Source organism: Pogoniulus pusillus, chromosome 6 (genome assembly GCF_015220805.1).
Source record: "Pogoniulus pusillus isolate bPogPus1 chromosome 6, bPogPus1.pri, whole genome shotgun sequence".
NCBI lineage: Eukaryota > Metazoa > Chordata > Aves > Piciformes > Lybiidae > Pogoniulus > Pogoniulus pusillus.
In genome coordinates this window covers 42,961,665-42,981,960 of record NC_087269.1, presented here as the reverse complement: position 1 = coordinate 42,981,960, position 20,296 = coordinate 42,961,665, and the positions used below count along the sequence as shown (strand labels likewise).

The window sequence follows — 20,296 nt, the reverse complement described above, 5'->3', positions numbered from 1 at the left end:
TCGGGCCCCGCCCGCGGATCGGCCTCCCTGGCCCGGCGCCGGCCGCGGGTTGGCCGCGGGGCCGCGGAGTGGCGGGTGCGCCGCGCCGCGCCGCCGCCTCCCCGCGGAGCAGCCGAGGGATGCTGCTGCGCCGCGGCCGGGCATAGGCAGGAGACGAGCGGGCGGGGGAGGGAGCAGAGGGAAGGAAGGAAGGAAGGAAGGAAAGACGGAAAGAAAAGATACCCCCATCCCTGAGGGAGAGAAAAAAAGAAGAGAAGCGAGGAGGAGCGTCAATGTGAAGGAATGTGCCTGTCCGCCGCCGGAGCCGCACCTTTGGGATAAGGAGAAATAAACCGAGGAGCCTGATTCTTGCGACTTGTTACCCGGGGAAAAAGGAAAAAAAAAAACAAAAGAAAAGCCATCGAGCGGAGGGAGAAGGAGAGCGACGAGGCTGAAGCGGGCAGTGCAAGAGGCGGGCGCCCGGCGGATGGAGCGGCCGTCCCGCTGACTCCGCGGCCGCGGGAGGGTGCGCGGCGCGGCGCACGCTATGCCGGCGGCGTGACTGAGCGGGGTGCTCCCGCCGCCCGCTTCGCTGCGCTCCCCTCCGCCCCACTCCGCTCTCCTCCGCCCCCCTCCGCCGCATGCCGCCGGCAGCCGCGGCACGCTGATGCCCTGGAGCCGCGGCGGCGCTGCGGACGGCCCCTAGGATGAGCGAAGGGGCTGCCGGCGCCGCGGCGCCCGGGGCGGCAGAGGCGGCAGCGGCGGGGGGCCCGGGCGGGGATGGGGCCGGGGGGCCGCCGCGGGAGCTGCGCTGCAGTGACTGCATCGTCTGGAACCGGCAGCAGACGTGGCTTTGTGTGGTCCCCCTCTTCATCGGCTTCATCGGCCTGGGGCTCAGCCTGATGCTGCTCAAGTGGATCGTGGTGGGCTCCGTCAAGGAGTACGTCCCCACCGAGCTGATGGACGCCAAGGGCGTGGGGCAGGACCCCTTCTTCCTCTCCAAGCCGACCGCCCCCCCACGCGGCGCGGAGACCACCGCCGCTGCCACGCCGCGGCCGCCCAGCCGCGTCAGCCCCCGCCTCACCACGATGAGCCGGGCCCCCCCGCGGCCATCGGGCACCCGCGGCCCGGCGCGGAGCGGCCCGCGGCCCACCACGGCGCGACACCCCGCCGCACCCCACACGGCGCCGCCCGCCAGCGGCCCCCCCGGCACGGCCGGCCGCGGCGCTCGGCCACCGCCCGCCACCCCTAGCACCCCGCCGCTGCCCGCCTGGCCCACTGCGGCACACGCTACCTCCTCCTACAAGATCTATGTCCACGACTCGGCACCGTCCTGGACCTTGTCTCCCTTCCAGGAGTCAACCACCACCACGACGGAGGCCAGCACGACCCCCAAAATCCGTAAGTAAAGCCACCTGCCCCGCGCCCTCGGGGCGACCGCGCCATCCTCTTTCTCTCCTCTCCCCGTCAAAGCCCGGTGTCTGCCGAGCGCCGCCAGGGTCGGGCTGAGGCGATGCCTCGGTCGGAGGCTGCCGCCCCGTCTCTTGGAGACGCGGGGTTCCTGTGCGGTTGCTGCCCTGCGGGACTTCGGAAAGCTCCGAAGTTCGTGCTTCTTTTCTCCCTCCGCTGTCGCCCCCCCACCCACCCCGGCAAGTTCCCCGCTTGTGTGTTGGTGAGGCAGGAGCAGCCATTTGAAGTAGCCGGATTTCGCTGCGGGTTTTAGGAAAGATGCAGACCCCTTTTTCCCCTACCAGGCTCGTCTGAGAAAGATAACTGGGAGATGCTGGGAGGTGTCTGAGCGAGAGGGACAATTGATGACTCCCCAGGTAGCCGCATCTCTCAGAAGGGGCAATGGGGAGAACGATCCTCGGAAGGTTGTGCCTGCGCCTCAGCCTCACTGCTGGTGAGGGAGTTTAACGTTTCACACAGCCGGCTCATTTGGAATAGAGGAGTGTGGGCTGCAGTAGGATGCTCCCTCTGTCCCAACGCCCGGCTCCTAAATGAGCCACTGCCCGCCCCATCAGGAAGGAGTCCAGGGCATCCTGCGAATATGCAGACGCAGCCAAACGCCTTCCTGGCTCCTGTGTGAAGCAGACTTTTTTTTTTTAAGCAGAGGAGGGGGCTAGTTCTCCGACTGATGCTCTGTGGCTGGCGCTTCCCACCTTTCCAAGCTCAAATCGAAGGTTTTGGGCTAAATCTGAAAATTCGTTTGCTCTGGGTGCATAAAGTTTCGGCTTCTCGTAAAGGTTATCTAGGACAAATGCAGTCTGTGCCAACGTAACTTGTGTGGTGCTATTTAGTGAAATGCTCAATTATACGGGATTATAGTCATCCTTTGCGTTTTCTTGGGTGCAGTGGAGGAAATGAGAAGCCGTGTATCCTCCATTAACTCTTAGTTGCATCTGCTAAGGGGTGTCATTTCGACTGAATGCTACCACCTGAATTGCTTCGGCGGCCCTGGCTTCCTTTTGGCATGCTAATGCACGTCTATTTTGCTAGAGGATTTTGTTATGAAGTAATTTGAACTTTATTTTGTCCATTAAATATATTTGCTGATGAGCCCCGGGGCGGAGAGTATATGCAGCGTGAACTGATCTTGTGAATCGACAAAACTGGGAGAAGACCAGCAAATTAGATGTGTCTGGGTGGGTGGGTGGGTGTGCAGGTGGCGAATGGCTGGGAATGATTACGAATAGAGCTATCACTAAATCAGGAGAGCAAACAAGGCAGTAATTTGCTTCCCCTGTGTGTGCTAAAGTTATTGAGAGAGAACGATCCCTTACAGGTGTGTCTGAGCTTGCTGGCTCTGTAGATGCAACTTAAGGAAGTCAGATGTTCCAGAAGGAGAATCTTGTGTGGAGCTGAACCCTGCCCATTTTAGTTAGGTGCAATGAGCTGTATAGGACACTTATAAAGAAAACAGCAAAGGGAGTCTGATTTTTCAAACTATTTATGTTTCCAAGCCTTGTGTGAACCAGATGTTTATGTGGTGTATCAAAGTGATTTGACCTGTGCGTGCCTGAATTGCTGCTTGTGCTTGCCAGGTGGGATCTGTCAGGGTCTAAATGCTCTATTACAGTCTCTTCCTTTCTCCCCTGTCCTTTTGGCTATGTCAGAGAAGTCCACAGCAATTTCCGCTCCTCAGTGCTGTCTCTTTACAAGGTGCAGAAGGCAAGAATATCCTGATTAATAAATAATACTCAGCTGGCAGGACTCTTCTCTGTGCAAGACACACAAAGGAAGAAGAAAACCCGCAGTCTTAAAATGTTCCTTGCAGTTGCAGAGTCTCATAACTATTCTTTGGTTTAGAGAGACTGCCAGTACCTTTTGCAGCAGGGTGTTTCCACTCATTAAACACAGCTTGGTTATAGGATGAAATGCAAGAAGTGCAAATCCAGCAGAAATTGACCCTGTTTGGGCACATTGATAGCAGAGATTATCATTAATGGAAGATTAAATAGATTACATAAAAAAGGATTTGAATTTGTAGGGCATGTGGAATTTTTTTTCAAAGCCTACAGCTGTACTTTCCTGATACAAATAAGCATCTCTGAGGATACATGTAAAATTCTCTCAGGCTGCATTAGCCACTGGAGGGGAGAGGGAGAGGAAACGCAATCTTTCTGCCATGAGCTGCTGACATGGTGGGACCCCAAAGCAAGTATCTGCATCTGCTACTCTCAGCTTTTAGGAAGAAAGAGGATTTTTTTTTTAGAACTAATTTATCCTCGTTTCCCAGGCTGAGCTGCGAGTTCCTTCTGTGCCCATTGCTGTAGCTGCTATTGAAATGAAAGTCATGGATGCTGTTGTAGCACGCGAATACAAATCTGACAAGGCAAATCTGATGCCCTAGCTTTCAAAATAGCACACACCCTTGTGTCATCCTTGGCTTGGCAAAGCATATATGTGAATGGAAGTCACAGGTTATTTAGCATTTCACATCTTTTAATAAAAGTAGCAGCTGTCTTTATTTATATCACTTCATGTTGCAGTTTGTTTAATTGTTTTAGCTTGTTAAAATGGGCTTAAAATGTGAGTGGGAGAATGGAAGGCAAATCAAGAGTTATTTTTCCAGAAAGCAAGACGATTGCCCACCTGAAGTAAATGTTGGTAAAGCCTTTTCTCTGTGTGTGTATTCATCTGAGAAGATGTTGTGAAATCTCTCTTTTTGTGGGTGTGCATAATGACAATAATTCTTGGTTGTGTTTCACTCAAAGTCAAGCTATCTGTTCGCTGTTTTGAAAGTTCTTGATGAAGATCCTTCAGGTTCTGACTAAGCAAAAGCCACTTAGTCATCAAATCTCACTCTCTGTCTTGTGCCTGCATGTGTTTCTGATGATCACGCACAGACTGTGGCTTTTCAGAATAAGCCTCTTTATTCAGTGCTCAACGTAACAATCAATCACTGATTTAGAAAGGTAGTCCATCCTGTAGATCCAAAAATTCAACCATCTCACTGGAACACACCAGTGAGATTTTACTTTCATCAGACCATTGGTTTCATTTCTTAAGAGTCATGCCCTGATTTTTCCAATATGCATTTTTCATGGTATTCTGGATTCTTCAGTAATGTTATTACCTTTAAATTGAGATACTGTACTTAGAAGAATTCCTGTGTGAATTCAGCTATGAAATAGCACTGTGGTTTCTCTTGTCTTCGTGTGACCAAAGACTAATGCAGAGGACTGAGGTCAAGCAGGTGGGGCTCAACTAATGCATAGTAACCAAGGAAAGAGATGTTACTGAACTTCTAATCAATAGAGCTTGCGAAGTCCAATTGTGACCTTTTTTTTTATGAGCCCAGACTGCAGTCTGAGTATAGTTTGATTTCCTGCGAAAGATTTTCTGGTCCAGTCATTGATCCTAGTCATTTCTCTGTCTGTTTGTTATGCATGGCATGGGTTGAAGTTACAGGCATCTGGCAGATGAACTGTTACCAACACTGACATTTTGGTAAAAGCTGTTTGTTTTATTTTTCACTGACTCAAATATCTTTTCACATTAAGGATGACACTTAGGTGGAACTGCGGGGTTTTCACCAACTGGAGGGTGTTGTGGGAGGTGCCAAACTGTAGTAAAACCAGACCTAATCTTCCCAGAGCCCTAAAATGTTCTGCCAACAAATGACATGTATCTGTGAACACGTCGCATTATGATCATGAGCTGTCATTGAAATGGAGGGAAGCACACATGACTGTAAAGCAAGCCCTCTAGCATTGACTAAGATTAAGATGCCATTTATCAATTTGTAATGCATCAAAAGCTATTGAATTGGAAAAAATAAAACTACTGAAGTGAACAACTGGGACTTCTAAAAGCATTTGCTTCACCTTCATTCCCACTTACTTTCTATTCACATAGCATGAGTCAATGGTTAGCGTTGTGTCTCCCATCTAAATATTTGTCAGCAGGAAGGCTAGCAACAAGATAAAAATAATAAAGAGAGAATTGTAGTCACACCACTAAAGTGCAAGTTATTGTAATTTTATTTTTCATGTTTTGCAGTTAAAACTTGCTTCATCTATTTCAGTTAAGCTGGATGACCCTGGATTAATTCTGGTTTGTGATTTGTAATCACCTTTATACTTAGGAACTGGTGAAATTATCATGGAGTTTGTGAGGAAGCAGGATGTCTAAATAAGTCCCACTCACAGATACATTGATACAGAATACATTGATTCTATTCAGATATATTTGCTCTGTTCCTTTTATTGAAGTGTTTGATGGAATACCGTGACCTGAGAGAGCTTTTACAATACTGATATGGCAAGGGAAAGGGATATGGCTGAAATTACTCTATGTTGCCTTTTAACCCTGAAGAAAATTCTTTGGGGGGCTGTAAAGATTCTCATTACATTGATACATCTTGTGATCACTGGTAAAAGCAGAGCCTTGCATTTTATTTGGCATATTTTTTTAGCATCTATAAAAGGATGTTATGTGATACATTATATGTTGACATCAGAACACCATTATTAAATTAAAGTATTGATTCATTGCAAAGTATTATGCTAAAGTAATGTCAGTGGTTTGCCTAAACCCACAGAAAATGGAAATTAAAAATTAAAGCAGAAGACCTGTCTCTATCTACAGTATTGTGTCTGGGGTGGCAGTACATTTATCATCTGACTCATTGCTTAGAAACCCCCTGCAAAGCCCAGTAAATACGTGGATTGGTATGGATTTGCCTTTGACTTTAAATTGTATAGTTCATGTGGCTTTCAGGAAGTACTTGAAACACACTAGTGTTTGGTCTGTCTGATTTCTTTCATGGCTTGTTTGGGAACAAACTGGGCAAGGAAAGGTACCTAGCCAAATCATATAGGACTACCTGGACACAAACATATGTAAGTGAAAACCAAAGACTTTTCCTATGTCTCTGAGCTTGGTGATTGCTTTTTTCATTTGAGATTCTTTGTGGTTTGGACAAGTTCGCAATACTCCAATCTTAACTGTGCACACATGCACAAAATACAAGTAGGTATTTGTGGATTTGCAAAGTACCCATTTTTGAGGAGAATCAGGACCTCAAAGACTGTTAATAACTAGTCTTTGCTAAGGAAGACTGCTGCTTTGGTTGTGATGCTTGTTCTTGCAGTGTAGTTTAGAAGGGAAAACCAGAGGTTTCACTGTGGCTAACAAGACTGAATGCCAAGTTAATAGGCATCTCTCTTTTCTTTTTTTAAAATCTATCTATTTATTTATTTTTAATTTGGAAGTCTCAGGTTCTGCTATGTGGAAGGGTTTTGTTCTCACTGTTACTATTTCTTTGTGTTAGAAGAGTGAACAAAGCACAATTAGGAAAAACAATGAGGTGCTTCATGTTATGGAAATGATTTCTTATTCTAAAGTGCTTGAATCGATGTAGTAGAGGTTAGAAGTGCAATTTAATGAGATATCTGAATTCCAGCCTTATGTGGGGCTGGGTTTATTCACAGAACAAAATTTCCAAGGCACACAGCTCTTAAACATGCTTTTGTACCTTTCCCTTCCCCTTCATATCTAATCTTAAGCCATTCCATTGAGTAAAGTGCATTTTCAGTGGAAGAAACTAGCTCTACCTGAGTACTAAGTGGATGAACTTGGCAGGTGTGAGGTCACTTCTGACCAGGACAAGACAAGAGAATGAGCATTCAAGTGAACTTCTAGGTAATACACAGAGAAAGTAAATGCACATAGGTGGACAAGTGGGGTTATTTGTGTAGGTTTTTACTTTTGATCACACAAGTTTGTGGAGCCCTTTGTAAAATGCATTCAAGAAATAAAACATGAGTAAAGCAGCCATAAAGAAAATTTAAATAGTAACTGGGCTTATAAATTTCAGTGTCCTTTTCACAAAAGAAATACCTAATTCGTTCAACTCTTTCTGGGGAAATTTGATAGTAGCAGGGAACAGTATGTAACTGTGTAAATGTTTCTGAAACTTTATCAGTGTTCTAAACTCTAGTAATATTTAAAAGCCTAGATTAAATAAACGAAACCTACAAAATTCTTTCAGTATTCCATCATTTCTGTCCTCCAAGAGCAATATTTTGCATTTCCAAATTTGCATTTCTTGTGTAAATAGACATATTCCATGATTTTCAGGTCTATTTTACATCATATTATTCCTGGGTTTTATTCCATTTTGTGATGTTGTACTAATTTATTCTGGTTTGTGATGTAGTTCTAGTGGATGCTGACTGTAGGATATAAACTATTCAGCCTCAAAGTTTATCTACTTTATATCCTGTTTAGCAACTGACTTTTTAAATCCAAACTGATTCGTTCTTACCTCAGAGTAATTTGTTTTAGTATTTCTGCAAGAATTCTACCTGAGAGTTTCCCAAAGGTTCAGTGGAACCTGTCCAATAAAACCAAAACTCACTAAAAAGATAAAGTGAAACTTTGGTCTGGAATAACTGAAGAAATAGTCCCTACAAAATAAATCAAGTAACTTGTAAAGTCTCTTTTACTTTGACATCTCCTTTTTGTTTGTTACTTTTTTTCTTTTATCCCCTTATAAAATTTTAATCAATCTCTTGGCAGTTCTAAGAACCCTGCAGTTGCATCCCAATCCCTGCTTCCCAAGTAGTATTTTACACGGGTAGGGAAGATTCAGGTTAGTAACACACATATATTGGCAATGAGGTAGGTGCTTTTTGTAGGAAAATGTACTAATATTTTAATCTTTATGAAAAGATCTTTCACTGAGACATTTTGTACCTTTGTTAGGGAAGATCTGAGGAGAAAATATCTTGATAGTGTTCTGTGTAGAAGTTGTGCTGAATTAAGTAGTTTAGAGTCTTTAGTTTTTATAATGAGATTACGACATGGCCCAATTTTGCAAACATACAGGCCCAATTTAGGGTGTGAGAGTGATGCCTTTTCTCTTTTGTGGAGTCATATATCTGCAGAATCAGGGTTAATTTATGTGAACATCTGTGTGATTAAATCTGCCACTGGCTTAGATGGCAGCGGGAATGCTTACAAAACATGCTTGTGTAAATAAATGTACATCAGCTTTAAAGTGCTGCTTTTTAAAAAGCTCCTAGCATTATTTGAATGTGCTTATTAGAGCTCTTTCATTAGTGCTTTTTCTTTGTGTGTGTGTATTTAACGCTACCATGAAAAACATAACATTATTCTGTTTATTCTCTCTCTGCAATAAGCTCTGAAGTAAAATCCTGGGTGTTCTGGGGGACTGTAGTTGCTTAGTTGTAGTGTCGTCAGACATGTTGGTCATGAATTTTTTTACACAACACTTAAATGGTTTCCTTGCCAGACTTCTAATTTTGTTGTGGGTATTATTGCTGAAAATACTCCTAGTATGGTACAGTTCTTCTTTGTGTTACTTCTTCAGCTAGATATATGCCAACACTGACATTTTCCTAAACCATCAAGGTAGATTTTTTTTCCCAAAACATTAGAAATGGCAAGTTATATTTTGAGATTCAGTTATTTTCTGAAACCAAAATAATGAAATTATCTTCACATTGTTCATTTCAAAGCATCATAACTGCAGAAGTTGAAGATTCCATTTCAGGCAGGAACTGAGCCTTGGTTGCTGGCTGTTACCAGATAGAGGGGCTATAGCACTGTGCAATAGCAAACCATTAAATTAGTATTAATAGCAAATAGCCTCTTTTCCAGATCTGATTATTCTCACTGATGTCAGAAGTTGTAAAGCAAGCATTTGAGATAAGATGTGGTTATTCTCGTGGAAAGGCTCTGGTGTTCTGTTTTTACTGCAACGATGTGGTCAGTAAGGAAGGTGGAAAGCACAATCTAGCCTGCAGTTGCTGTTCTGCTTCTAAATGTAATCAGGATTTTAACAAAAACAAAACTCTTGAATCAAAACATGATGATTAATTTGCAAGATTGTGCTGCATTGTTCAATGCTAGCTTTTGCTTGTATCTCCCAATTCAATGCACAGTAAAATAGCATTTCTGATGGTGTGCTGAGAGCTGCTAAGAGCTGGAGCTAGCCAACCTTCTCAGTGGCTTAGTACTGTGAAATATGGAAGAAAGATGTAGGGAAACTTTGTTTCCTCTTGTCTCACTGAATTATTGTACAAGTGGTCAGAGGTTTATTATTAAAGTAGTAATAAGCTGTCCCAGTAGTTCTGACATGGAGTTGACTCTGTAGTACTTGCTAAAACACTTGTATATTAATTGTATTCAAAGGGGTGTGCTTTGTTCATGTGTCATGGTTTTTTTTTGTTTGTTTGTTTGTTATATGGGGAGAAAATTTTTTTTTTTTGCTCAACCTGTCAGTGAATTTACAAAAGAGATTTGGGGATTTTGTTTGAAACCTAGAGATAAGCTGCTCCAAAACGGTACAGTGATTTTCCTGCCATTCAACAGTGTCAAATGTGAAGACTTTGCACTGCCAGGATTGAGTGGGCAGTGGGCTCAGGAACTTAACTGAGGGGATTATTCTGATGAGTGTCAGTGCTCCTGATTTAGAAGGGTAGAGGTAATTTTATAATTATTTTGTAAGTAGTTAAACCACATTCGCCTGAAATCTGGCCTAGCTACATAAGCATCTCAACGTTTAACTTTCTTTTTTCAACAACTAAAGAGACAAAGCGTCATCCATGTATACTTACAGTGGTGACTTTTTCCTTAAGTATTTTGGATTTCTTTTGCTTTTAGATTTCAATCTTTATTTTGTGACTTATGCCAGTAGAGCGTATCATGCACTTCACAAGGTCAGCTGCTTATTTATTAGTCCATCTCAATGTAATAAAGTTGATTGACATTAATTCCCATCAGTCAAAAAATGTAGTCAGAAAAGCACAGGCTGCAAACTAAAACATTTTATATATCATAGTACCTAATAGGTGAAAATACTTGTGGAATTCTACTTCTGAGTTTGTGACACACGTTTTTAAGCAATGTAGAATATATACAATCTGCTAGCAACAAAGACTATGGACTTAAACAGGAACTTCTCATAGTGCACATAGGCTCTCTTCCTACCGAGGCTGCTGCTCTGTTAGGAGATTGCTCCTTTGCTTTGGGTACTTACCTTCTGACCTCGATACTCATAATGATAATAAAAACAACACAGAAAATGCAAAGATCACAAGAGAACACTTGCCAATTGATAACTGCTCTCTTCTTGCCTTAGACACGAAAGGTGGTGGAGGGGCAGTGGAAATGACGGGATGAGCACTTAAGCACAGTTTGGCTTGATCTGGGAAGACACAGCCTTTGCCTTAGCTTTGTCAGCACTAACTATCGTGCCTTGTTCTCTACAAAAGCACAGAGTGAAATAAATGTTTCTGATACCTTTTAATATCTGGAGCACATTCATTACAGAGCCCTACTTAGTTCTAAATGAAAAGCAAGAATAGTAACTTAATATTTTAAATTGGTTTTAGAAATATCTGCCTGCAGTAGGGAGTTCTTGGAGGTTTGAGTTCTTGCATGACTGAGTTTAATCTGAATATACCAAGCTGAAATGTTACTGGGTGATATATTTAAGAGAGGAAAAAAAGAAGAGTCGGGTATTGTAATTGTTATTTTATAGGAGGCTGCATCTACTGATTTTCAATAATTAGGTACCTTACAAGGTTTGATTACACCTTGTGTTTACATACAATTCAAAAGCTATCCTTTGCTATGTTGGCAGATGTAGTGGATTTGTAGCCAGCCACAACTTCACTGCTGTAAGGTGCATCTATAAATGTGAAAAAAATACTGAGCTACTGAGCTTCTCATTTCCAGTTTGTTTGCAGTGTGTATTTTGGAAGCATGAGCAGGTATTTATTCATTTTTCATAACAATTAAGGTACATTTATCTCTGTAACCCTGAACGGTGAGTGATGTATCTATAGAAAATGAAGTGTATTGGACAGGTTACTGTAAGGAGATAATTTTTGAGTGGAGTTCTACCATGAGGATGAGCTATGCTATGTGGTAAAGAGATTCATAATTCTTGTGGGATGCTTTATTTGCATAATGTAAGACTTTCTTTGTTTAAAAGCAGTGTGGGTTTATTAAGGAGCTTATTTTTTAAAAAATATGTTTAAGAAGATACTGTAAGATTATATCTAATTAAATACATTACATTCATATTATTTAATTAGAGATTATTTTTCAACCATCCCTTGACTGTCTAACACTTTTAATTTTTTTTTTTTTTGAGGTTGGTAATCTTATTTATTACTGCAATCTATATAACAACCTAGACTCTTGGACTTTTCCCTTAACAAATACTACTTTAAATATACTACATGTTGTGCAATGAAATAATTACAATTTGAGGTACTCATCTCCTATGTAACCAAGTGTTCAGTGGGAGCTGTGGGCTGCTCTGCAGCTGAGTAGGAACTGCAGCAAGAAGCAGGGTGGACCACAGACAGACACTAGACTGAATGTGGACTAATACTGATATCTTATCATATCATAGTATCATAGTATCATCAGGGTTGGAAGAGACCTCACAGATCATCGACTTATGAAAGAATTTAGAGTCCAAACATAATGAAGCTTGTCCGATTGCACCAGATTTTAGCCAGACTCCTTACTGGCAAAGAGGTAATTAAAAGTTCAGTTCAGCTCTGTGTAAAGAATGGCTGAGATAATCAAAACACATAAGCAAAGGAAATAGGAGGATATTAAGTTAAGTATTTGATATGCAACTGTGATATAGTTATGGAAAACAAGATGATTTAGAAAAACCCAGCAAACCCGAACCTCCAGGCATAGTATCTAGATTTCACATCATTTTATGCCTTTGTTAGATGCTTTATATAATTGTTTCCTTGCAGAGAAGATAACTTTTTTCCACAAGGTATTGAAAAACCTTATCTCATAGTGCATGGATGCAGATACCCTGTGTGCAGTCAGTGCTGAGACTTGAGTGAATTTCTGTGCTGTGAAACTGACTTTGGAACTCTATGCTTTGTTGTTACAACTAAAAGAAGTGACCTCATTGTTACAATTTCACTTGATCTGTTTATCCTCAAAAGTTGTTCAAACTTTGACTAAAGTAACAGATGATAAGTTTTTGGTTACTGGAAGATAGATCAGTAGTGGCGACTTGTCTCAGCTCAGATTTTCTTGTTTGTGAAATAAAGGCATGGTGAAGAGGTACAGATGAGAAGTGAGAGGTGTGTTATGATGAATGTTCAAAGAATAATAGAGTATTGCACTTCACATGATGTATTTTACATTTCAGAAAGTATCCTTGATTGTGCTGTTGGTTTTGTGTATGGTCATTTCCAATGATATTCTGACACTGAAATCTATTAGGCTTTAGTATTAAAGAGGAAGTTATGGAAACTTTTTTTTTAAGGTGATTTAAAGTGCAGCCAAGATATGTCCCTGAATAGCAAGGGTGTATCTGACAGCAGGGCAGGGCTGCATCTTAACAAGCCAATTCATAGAATCATAAAATCAACCAGGTTGGAAGTGACCTCCAAGATCATCCAGTCCAACCTATCACCCAGCCCTAGCCAGTGAGCTATACCATGGCACCAAGTGCCTTTCATAATCATTTTGTTTTTGTCCTTTAGTGAGTTGAATGGTGGTTGAATTTGGGACACTCATTAGGCAAGAAAATGCCTTATGCATTATAACAACCCCACTTAAATCATGTTAGCTTAACTTTGTAGTCAGTTATCACTGGGAATTTTAGTAACTACTATGTTTTATATTGCTGTCTTGTTATATTTTAGAACTGAAGTGTTATTGTTGCCATATCTCACATCAAAAGGAAGAAACACATGCAGCATGGTGTAGTCTTCTATAGATAGAGTCAAAATGCTCGCTGTGTAGGTGGGATCCTTAGCCAAATCCAAACCCAGTGAGATAAGTGAGAATAAGTGGGCTATAGCTAAGATTTAAAATAAACAGTTACAAAGGAGTGACTTGCTTAGCCTAGTCTGTTGTTCTGCATTTGCACACAGTTGACTTCTATTAAATATAGCTATGCTGTTCTCTCAAGAAACAAATTGTGTCCTAACAATACTGTTGTATTTATTGGAGGAGATCTCTGATGGAGAATGAGACAAGGTGTGTAGGAGAGGTATGCTAGTAGATCAACTAATACAACTGGAGAAAAACTGTTAAATGCTATTTCTGTGTCTCTGTGGTGAGGTGATGTAATTGATTTATTTTTCACTTTTCAACCTCCTTCCAGCTGCAGAATTTTAACATCAACAAGGTTTTAGTGTTTTTTTTTCTTGAAATTCTTTTTTGTAACTGGAGCTGATATACCTAGTTTTGAGGTGTAAACAGGTAAGTGTGAAGCTTGCTAAGTGTTGTCCTGTTTGCCTTTTTATCCTGCTCTTAGGTTTGGGGTTTTAAAGCAGTGTCTCTATCAGGGAAGCTTATTAAGGGTAAGAAACTGTTTATCATCTTAAAATTCTCACACATTCAGATTGTGTTAGAGAAAAGCTTAGTATCATTAGTTATTACAGAAGATTTATATGGGGTTAACACCCAGACATATGACCCCAATACAGACCTTCATGTTGAAGGCTCACTCTTTATGAATTTCAAAGCCTGTATGGAATGATTTGTACCAATACTTGAAAATATGTTTTGGTAATAGCCTGTTTAAGGCCTTGAGGATATTTAATAGTCATTAAGTGGCATAATCTGCTGTTTGGGATGAAGAGCTGGGAGTATTTTGGTTGCAAATAGGATAATAAAATGGATTGAAATCAGGGAAGTGTAATAAATGAATGGATCTGTGCTGTTAATGTCCTGCTTGGGCTCAATGTCCTATTTATGACTAAAATATGTGTCATACACTACTTAAGGTGGTATGTCTTTTGCCCAGGCAAGCACAGGATTGACTACAGGTAGCAGTTTGTCTAGGGATTGATGTTGTCCCTCCTGAAGCGGTAATAAAGCTATCTTAATAGTAGCCTGTTGCTCTTCATTTGTTACTAAAGTCAGTAGAAGCTCTGCAGGTGACACATTCAGAGTCTCTGTCCGGCACAGCTGTGTCTGACTGGAACACCTGTGTTACTGAACAATGGACTGGTGTCTGTGCAGAAGGTTTTTGATAGCAATGTTTGGTGGTTCTGCCAGTTGTTGTTTATCACACATATCATAACATGAACATGAAAGCAATAAAAAAGTTTGTGGTTTCAGATACAATTTTTTTCCTAGAGGTGTGCCTCCTTCCTTTGTATGTATGTTGGTTGTGACCATGTGGCAAAGAGTTCAATTTGGTAGTTAGATAAGCACTGGGAGACACTAAAAGAGTTTTGTTACCTTCTTAGTTAGAAGTGGTTGCCTTGCTTTGGAATTTTCTTGGGGATTTACAAGCACAGCTTAGTTAAGGATGTTTGTCATTTGTGAAGAAAGCTGCCCTGTAAACTTCAGATCATGAAATAAATATTGGTTAAATATTAGTTTACTTGTTGAAGCAGAGCAATATTTATCCTTTGTTTTTTAAGTTGAGGCAGCACTTTAAATCTGAACAACAAATGCACTAATCCTACAGAACAGAAAGACTCCTCAGTGAGTGTTTTGAGACAATATTTACCTAGTGTGAAACAAATGGTTACTATAGATAGGCTGCTGTTATCCCAAACAGTCCCACTTGTGTCCAGTGCTTTTTTTGTGAGCTTCATGTAAGACATATGGATGGTTAGAATTTCCCTTCAGAAGTCTCCATGTGAGAGAAGTGTTCTTGAGAAAGCAATTTTGCAGCTTCAGGTTGAGACAGTACTACAAAAACTGAGCTTCCAGAAGTTTCAAGGTAATTGCTTAATAAAGATGTATATTAAAAAAGGTAGAAGTTTCAAACTCTTTATTAAACAGTTCAGAAGAAGAAAACACCTCATTTCTCCAGAGTCCTATGTACTTTGGGTAAGCCATGTGAAACTCTACCAAATGACTGACTTCTCAGAGAGACACTAGCTGATTGTGTAACTAATATGGAGTCACTGTGAAATGCATCACAGAAAGTGTGAGATTATTTAAGGTGCTTTTTGTAAACATACCTAAATAAAAAGCAAAGCATCACACAATGTATTTTGAGATTTTACAGTAAATTAAGATATAATCAAAGGAAGATTTAAAAACCAAAACAGACATGCATGTATATTTTTTAAATTAAGTCTAGTTTTGGACTTAGTTTTGCAGTAGGCATGAAGTCTAATAGCCTGTCTGTGATGGTTTGGGTGTTCCCTGCCCCCCCCCCCCCCCCCCCACTCCCCACTTTGGAAATCACCTGGACTAGACTCAGCTGGCTCTGGAAATTGAATGAAGCTTATATTTACAGCTTAGCAGAATATAGAAGCAGATATTCACAGTATATACAGTTATAGACAGAAATAGACAAGGTAAAAGGTAATACAGAAACACAACAGCCCTCCCAGAAACCTGAGTCCCCAGGAGGGGCTCCCAACCACCCCTTCACCTTCCCCCTGCCCCTCTCAACCTTACCCCGGTCCCAAGGAAGAGTGGAGGTTTGGCCAGGGGGTTAGGAAGCAAAGTGGATTAGGAAAGAAAAATGGAGGGTGATGTTAGAGAGAGAGATGCAGCTTGGAGCTCCCCAGCAGCAGAAGTGAGTGCCTTATCTGTGTTTGGATTCTTATTCTTATATCTCTCAGCAAGCCTATGAGTGAGATAGACATCACTGTTGTTTTCCTTTCACGGCCTATACTCTAGTCCTTCTCACCAAAACATTCTAGCTAGCTTCAAACAAACACACTGCTGTATTTGCTTCTCAAATTGTAGAGTGTAATCACTATGCAGAAATTTCACTGATGAGCCTTTTAAATATGGACATGTAACAGTGATTTGCAAGTGATGTATTATTTGAAGGACATGTACATAATCAACTTAACAGAAGTTGCCTTTCCTCATTTCATTTCTTTGATGTATGCTATGCTACTTATTCTTTACTGGTGCAGTGAAACTGTGACTTCTGTTTTCAGTGTTCTGTGGCAATTAAAAAAAAATTGCTTTTAAGTTTAGCTGTTCCAGAAATACATGGAAAGAACAGGACAGAAGTAGGAGCAGAGGTCTTGTGCTCAGAGGGAATGAGAAAGACAGATTTAGAAGCTCAGGAGATCAGAATAAAACAGTGGAATTGCATGTACTCTGAAGATTTAGCATGCTTTCTTGTGAGCTTGATTTATTATGATAAAACTCCTGCCAGTAGGTGAATTATTGAAGAGCTAAGAAGGAAATTGCCCCAGGATGATGTGATGTGCCCACAATCAGGTGATACAGTCTGAAATCAAGTAGTTTTGTAGTCTCCAGCAGGATCCTGTAGAATTTCTCCCATGAATTCTTCTCGGATGAGGGGTGCTACATGAGAGAAAGAAGTAGTAAGAGCTAGAGAAAGAATTCCATATAAGAATTGGGCTACTTCAGTTTTAAGTTTCAGAAAGGTCTTCTAGCCAGTTGAACTTGCTGTTTTGTCCATGTTAACCTCTGCATTCTGAGCTGAATGAACATTTCAGTGTTGTCACCATCATCACCTGAGTATACTATGCTCCACCACCTCTGAACACTATTGAATAGCTGCCATGTGTCTCAGTCAACAGACTGTTGTGCCCTGAATTGTGTTCATCATAATGGTGCTCACAACATTCTTTAATTTTCTTTTATTATTATTATTGTTTCTTCCAAAATGCCAGTTAAACATTAAAATCTTGAAAAATGACCATATCTTTTACATTTCTACTGAAATAAGAAAATAATTCTACATTCAATATCTCTTGCTTGGTTTTTTGTCAGTATCAACTGCCCTGCCTCACTTTCCATTTCTCTGCTACTTGCTGTGTTAGAGTAAAAAATACTAATGCAGGTAACTGCAAAACACACATTTGATACTTGCTTCCAGGCAAGTATCACAGAATAACAGAATGTCAGGGGCTGGAAGGGACCTCAAAAGATCATCTAGTCCAGCACCCCTGCCAGAGCAGGATCACTGACACCAGATCACACAGGAGTGTGTCCGGGCAGGTTTTGAATATCTCCAGAGAGGGAGACTTCACAACCCCCTTGGGCAGCCTGTTCCAGTGTTCTGTCACCCTCACGGTGAAAAAATTCCTCTTCATGTTTACATGAAACTTCCCATGGTTCAACTGGCATCTTGTGATAGGACAAGGAGCAATGGATGTAAATTGCAGCACAAGAGGTTCCACCTCAATGCAAGGGGGAACTTCACTGTAAGGGTCACAGGACACTGGAACAGGCTCCCCAGAGAGGCTTTGGAGACTTCCAAGGCCTGTCTGGATGTGTTCCTCTGTGACCTGAGCTAGATTGTATGGTCCTGCCCTGACAGAGGGGTTGGGCTCGATAATCTCTTTGGGTCCCTTCCAACCTCTGACATTCTGTGATCCTGTGAACTTCCACCATTGCCCCTTATTCTGTCATTGGACATCACCAAGTTGAGCCTGGCTACATCCTCCTGGCACTCACTTTTTACATATTTATAAAGACTGATGAAGTCACCTCTCAGCCTTCTCTTCTCCAAGCCCTCCTGGTCACCAGAGCACATTGCTGGCTCACAGTCAACCTCCCATCCATTAGGACCCCCAGATCTTTTTCCCCTTCACTACCTTCCGACAGGTCAGTCCCCAGCCTATACTGATCACTGGGGTGCAAGACTCCTTGTTGAATTTCATTCAATTTCTTCCTGCCCAACCCTTTACCCTGTCCAAGTCTCACTGAATAGCAACACAGCCTTCTGGTGTGGCAGCCACTCCACCCAGTTTGGTGTCATCAGCAAACTTGCTGACAGTGCACTCTGTGCCCTCATCCAGATCACTGATGAATATATTGAACAGAACTGGTCCCAGTACTGATCCCTGTGAGACTCCACTAGTTACAGGCCTTTAACTAGACCCCATTGCATTGACCACAACTCTCTGACTTCCTAGTCCACCTCGCTACCTGATCATCCAGACCACACTGCCTCAGTTTAGCCAGAAGGATGCTGTGGGAGAAGTATAACTTCTGTTTTCAAAACGTGCTTAATTATGAGCAATATTCTTACAGGTCTTCTCTACTTGATAAAAATCTTTCTGAAAGTCCTTGGAAAGAGAAATATTTGAAGTATCTTGGCCCACATTTGTTTGTGAGAGTCAGAAGTGTAGTTTGTGATTATCCATTTGTTCTGATTTTTGTTTGTTTGCTTTTTTTTTTAATTGGATTGTTTTCATTTTTTGATCAAATCCCCTGAAATTCACAATGAGCTTTAGAAAATAATCTTCTAGAACCTTTTCCTGCTATCTCCTTCACACGAACGCTTCATTTTCTCTATAAATGGTTCCTACTGGAGATATAGAGATACAGTTTGTAGTGGATGTTTCTACATCTTATTCTGTCATAAAGATCAATGCACAGAAATAATTTATTTCATCTGCAGTATACATAATTAGTGTCTGATCTTTTAGTGGAACATCTGATTGTTTCATAGCCTTCCTGTGACTGATACACTTAAATGCCTTACTTATTGCCTTTGCCTAATATCTTTTAATGTTTTTTCCTGCATAATTTGCTGAAGGTTGGCTTTTAGGTTTTATTTGTTTTGTTGCAAGGATGTATTGTCATATAACTTGCTGTCTTTCCTGTACATGTTCTTTCTCCATCAGGGAGAGGAAGAATTCCATACTTTATTGGATTAGATGACAGTGTTATTTGAAATTCTTGTATTTTGCATTCTCAGGCTTTCCTCCTTCTGCTTAATTTCTTTCCTTTTTATTTTCCCCCCAGCTTCTCAAGTCTTTTGAAAAGCTTTACCTGTTATTTGCAGTGACTGTGTTCTTCCTTGTCATTCCCCTTTTCTGTCATAACTGAGCTGCAGCATACCCTCATGGTTCGAATCAGCTTCTCTTTTTCTGTGAGAACCAAGTCAAAACCAATTGCCTGATAACTTTTTCTTGCTGTTGCAAGAAGCAGGTGCTTAATGTGCTCAAGATTTGCTGCTGGAAATAGCAAAATAATAGACTATAGGAATGCAATCACATTTTCCCCTCTTTACTGTTTTCTGTGATCTTCTAAGTGTCCACAGTGGGATAGAATTTTCTGTATTTGCTTACATCCATCAGGTAGAAAGTTGTCAGGTTATCTACTCTCCTCTGAGTGTTTCCTTATTTCATGAGGAAAATTCTGAAGAATTTTTTTCAGCTTTAACAAAGTTCACATTTCTCTTTGGAATGTTCACAGGATCATTGCATTTAAGTGAGCAATTGTCACCCTTACATGTTGAGAGTGTATTTTCTGTTACACATGTGGATAAAATATTTGAGAGCAATCCCCAGAAATCAGTGTTTCTTATGACAATATAGATCTATCTTCCAAATGCTTTGTTGTCATTCTGTGAATTATATTCTTAGTATGAATATACTGCATAAACATGGCATTTTTCCTCAGCACTGCATAGTGCTTAAGTAGATGAATTCATGCAGTCAGTGCTTCCAGTTTAGCAAGTCCTTATCCATCATGTGTTGTGCCAATTCACATGTGGCTGTGGATACTTCTGGGTTTTTTTAGCACCTTTCTGCCTGATCACCTGAGAGCTGTAATTCCAACTATGTGAATTATTTGTGCTTTGAGAAGCAGTCAGAGCAGTCTGACTCCTATGAAGGGTTTAGTTCCTGTTGGTTTCTCTCTTCAGAGGCAAATATCCTCATTTGGATATTTAGTTACCCTGATACAAGGTTGTAGTTCTCAAGGTGTGCACTTCATACAGGAGTGTGTGGCCTGCAGCATCTCTTAAGCTCATTGATTCACTTGAGTTATACCACTGTGATTTTCTAGCCCAAATATTTGCAAGTTTTCCAGTACAAGGTGGGTGTGTGGTGGTTTGTGGGGTTTTGTTGTTATCATTTTAATTTTTAGTTTTCTT

General features: G+C 41.3%; 1 protein-coding gene across 2 annotated transcripts in view; it reads left to right on the top strand.

Moving 5' to 3' along the window:
- The first annotated feature begins 67 nt into the window (after window positions 1-67).
- Window positions 68-20,296, top strand: part of NRG3 (neuregulin 3) — a 393,773-nt gene continuing 373,544 nt past the window's right edge. For both annotated transcript variants that reach the window (XM_064145391.1, XM_064145390.1), the window contains exon 1: window positions 68-1,380. In XM_064145391.1, coding sequence (XP_064001461.1) covers window positions 687-1,380 — 694 coding nt within the window. In that variant the 5' untranslated portion in view covers window positions 68-686. The remainder of the gene's footprint in view (window positions 1,381-20,296) is intronic.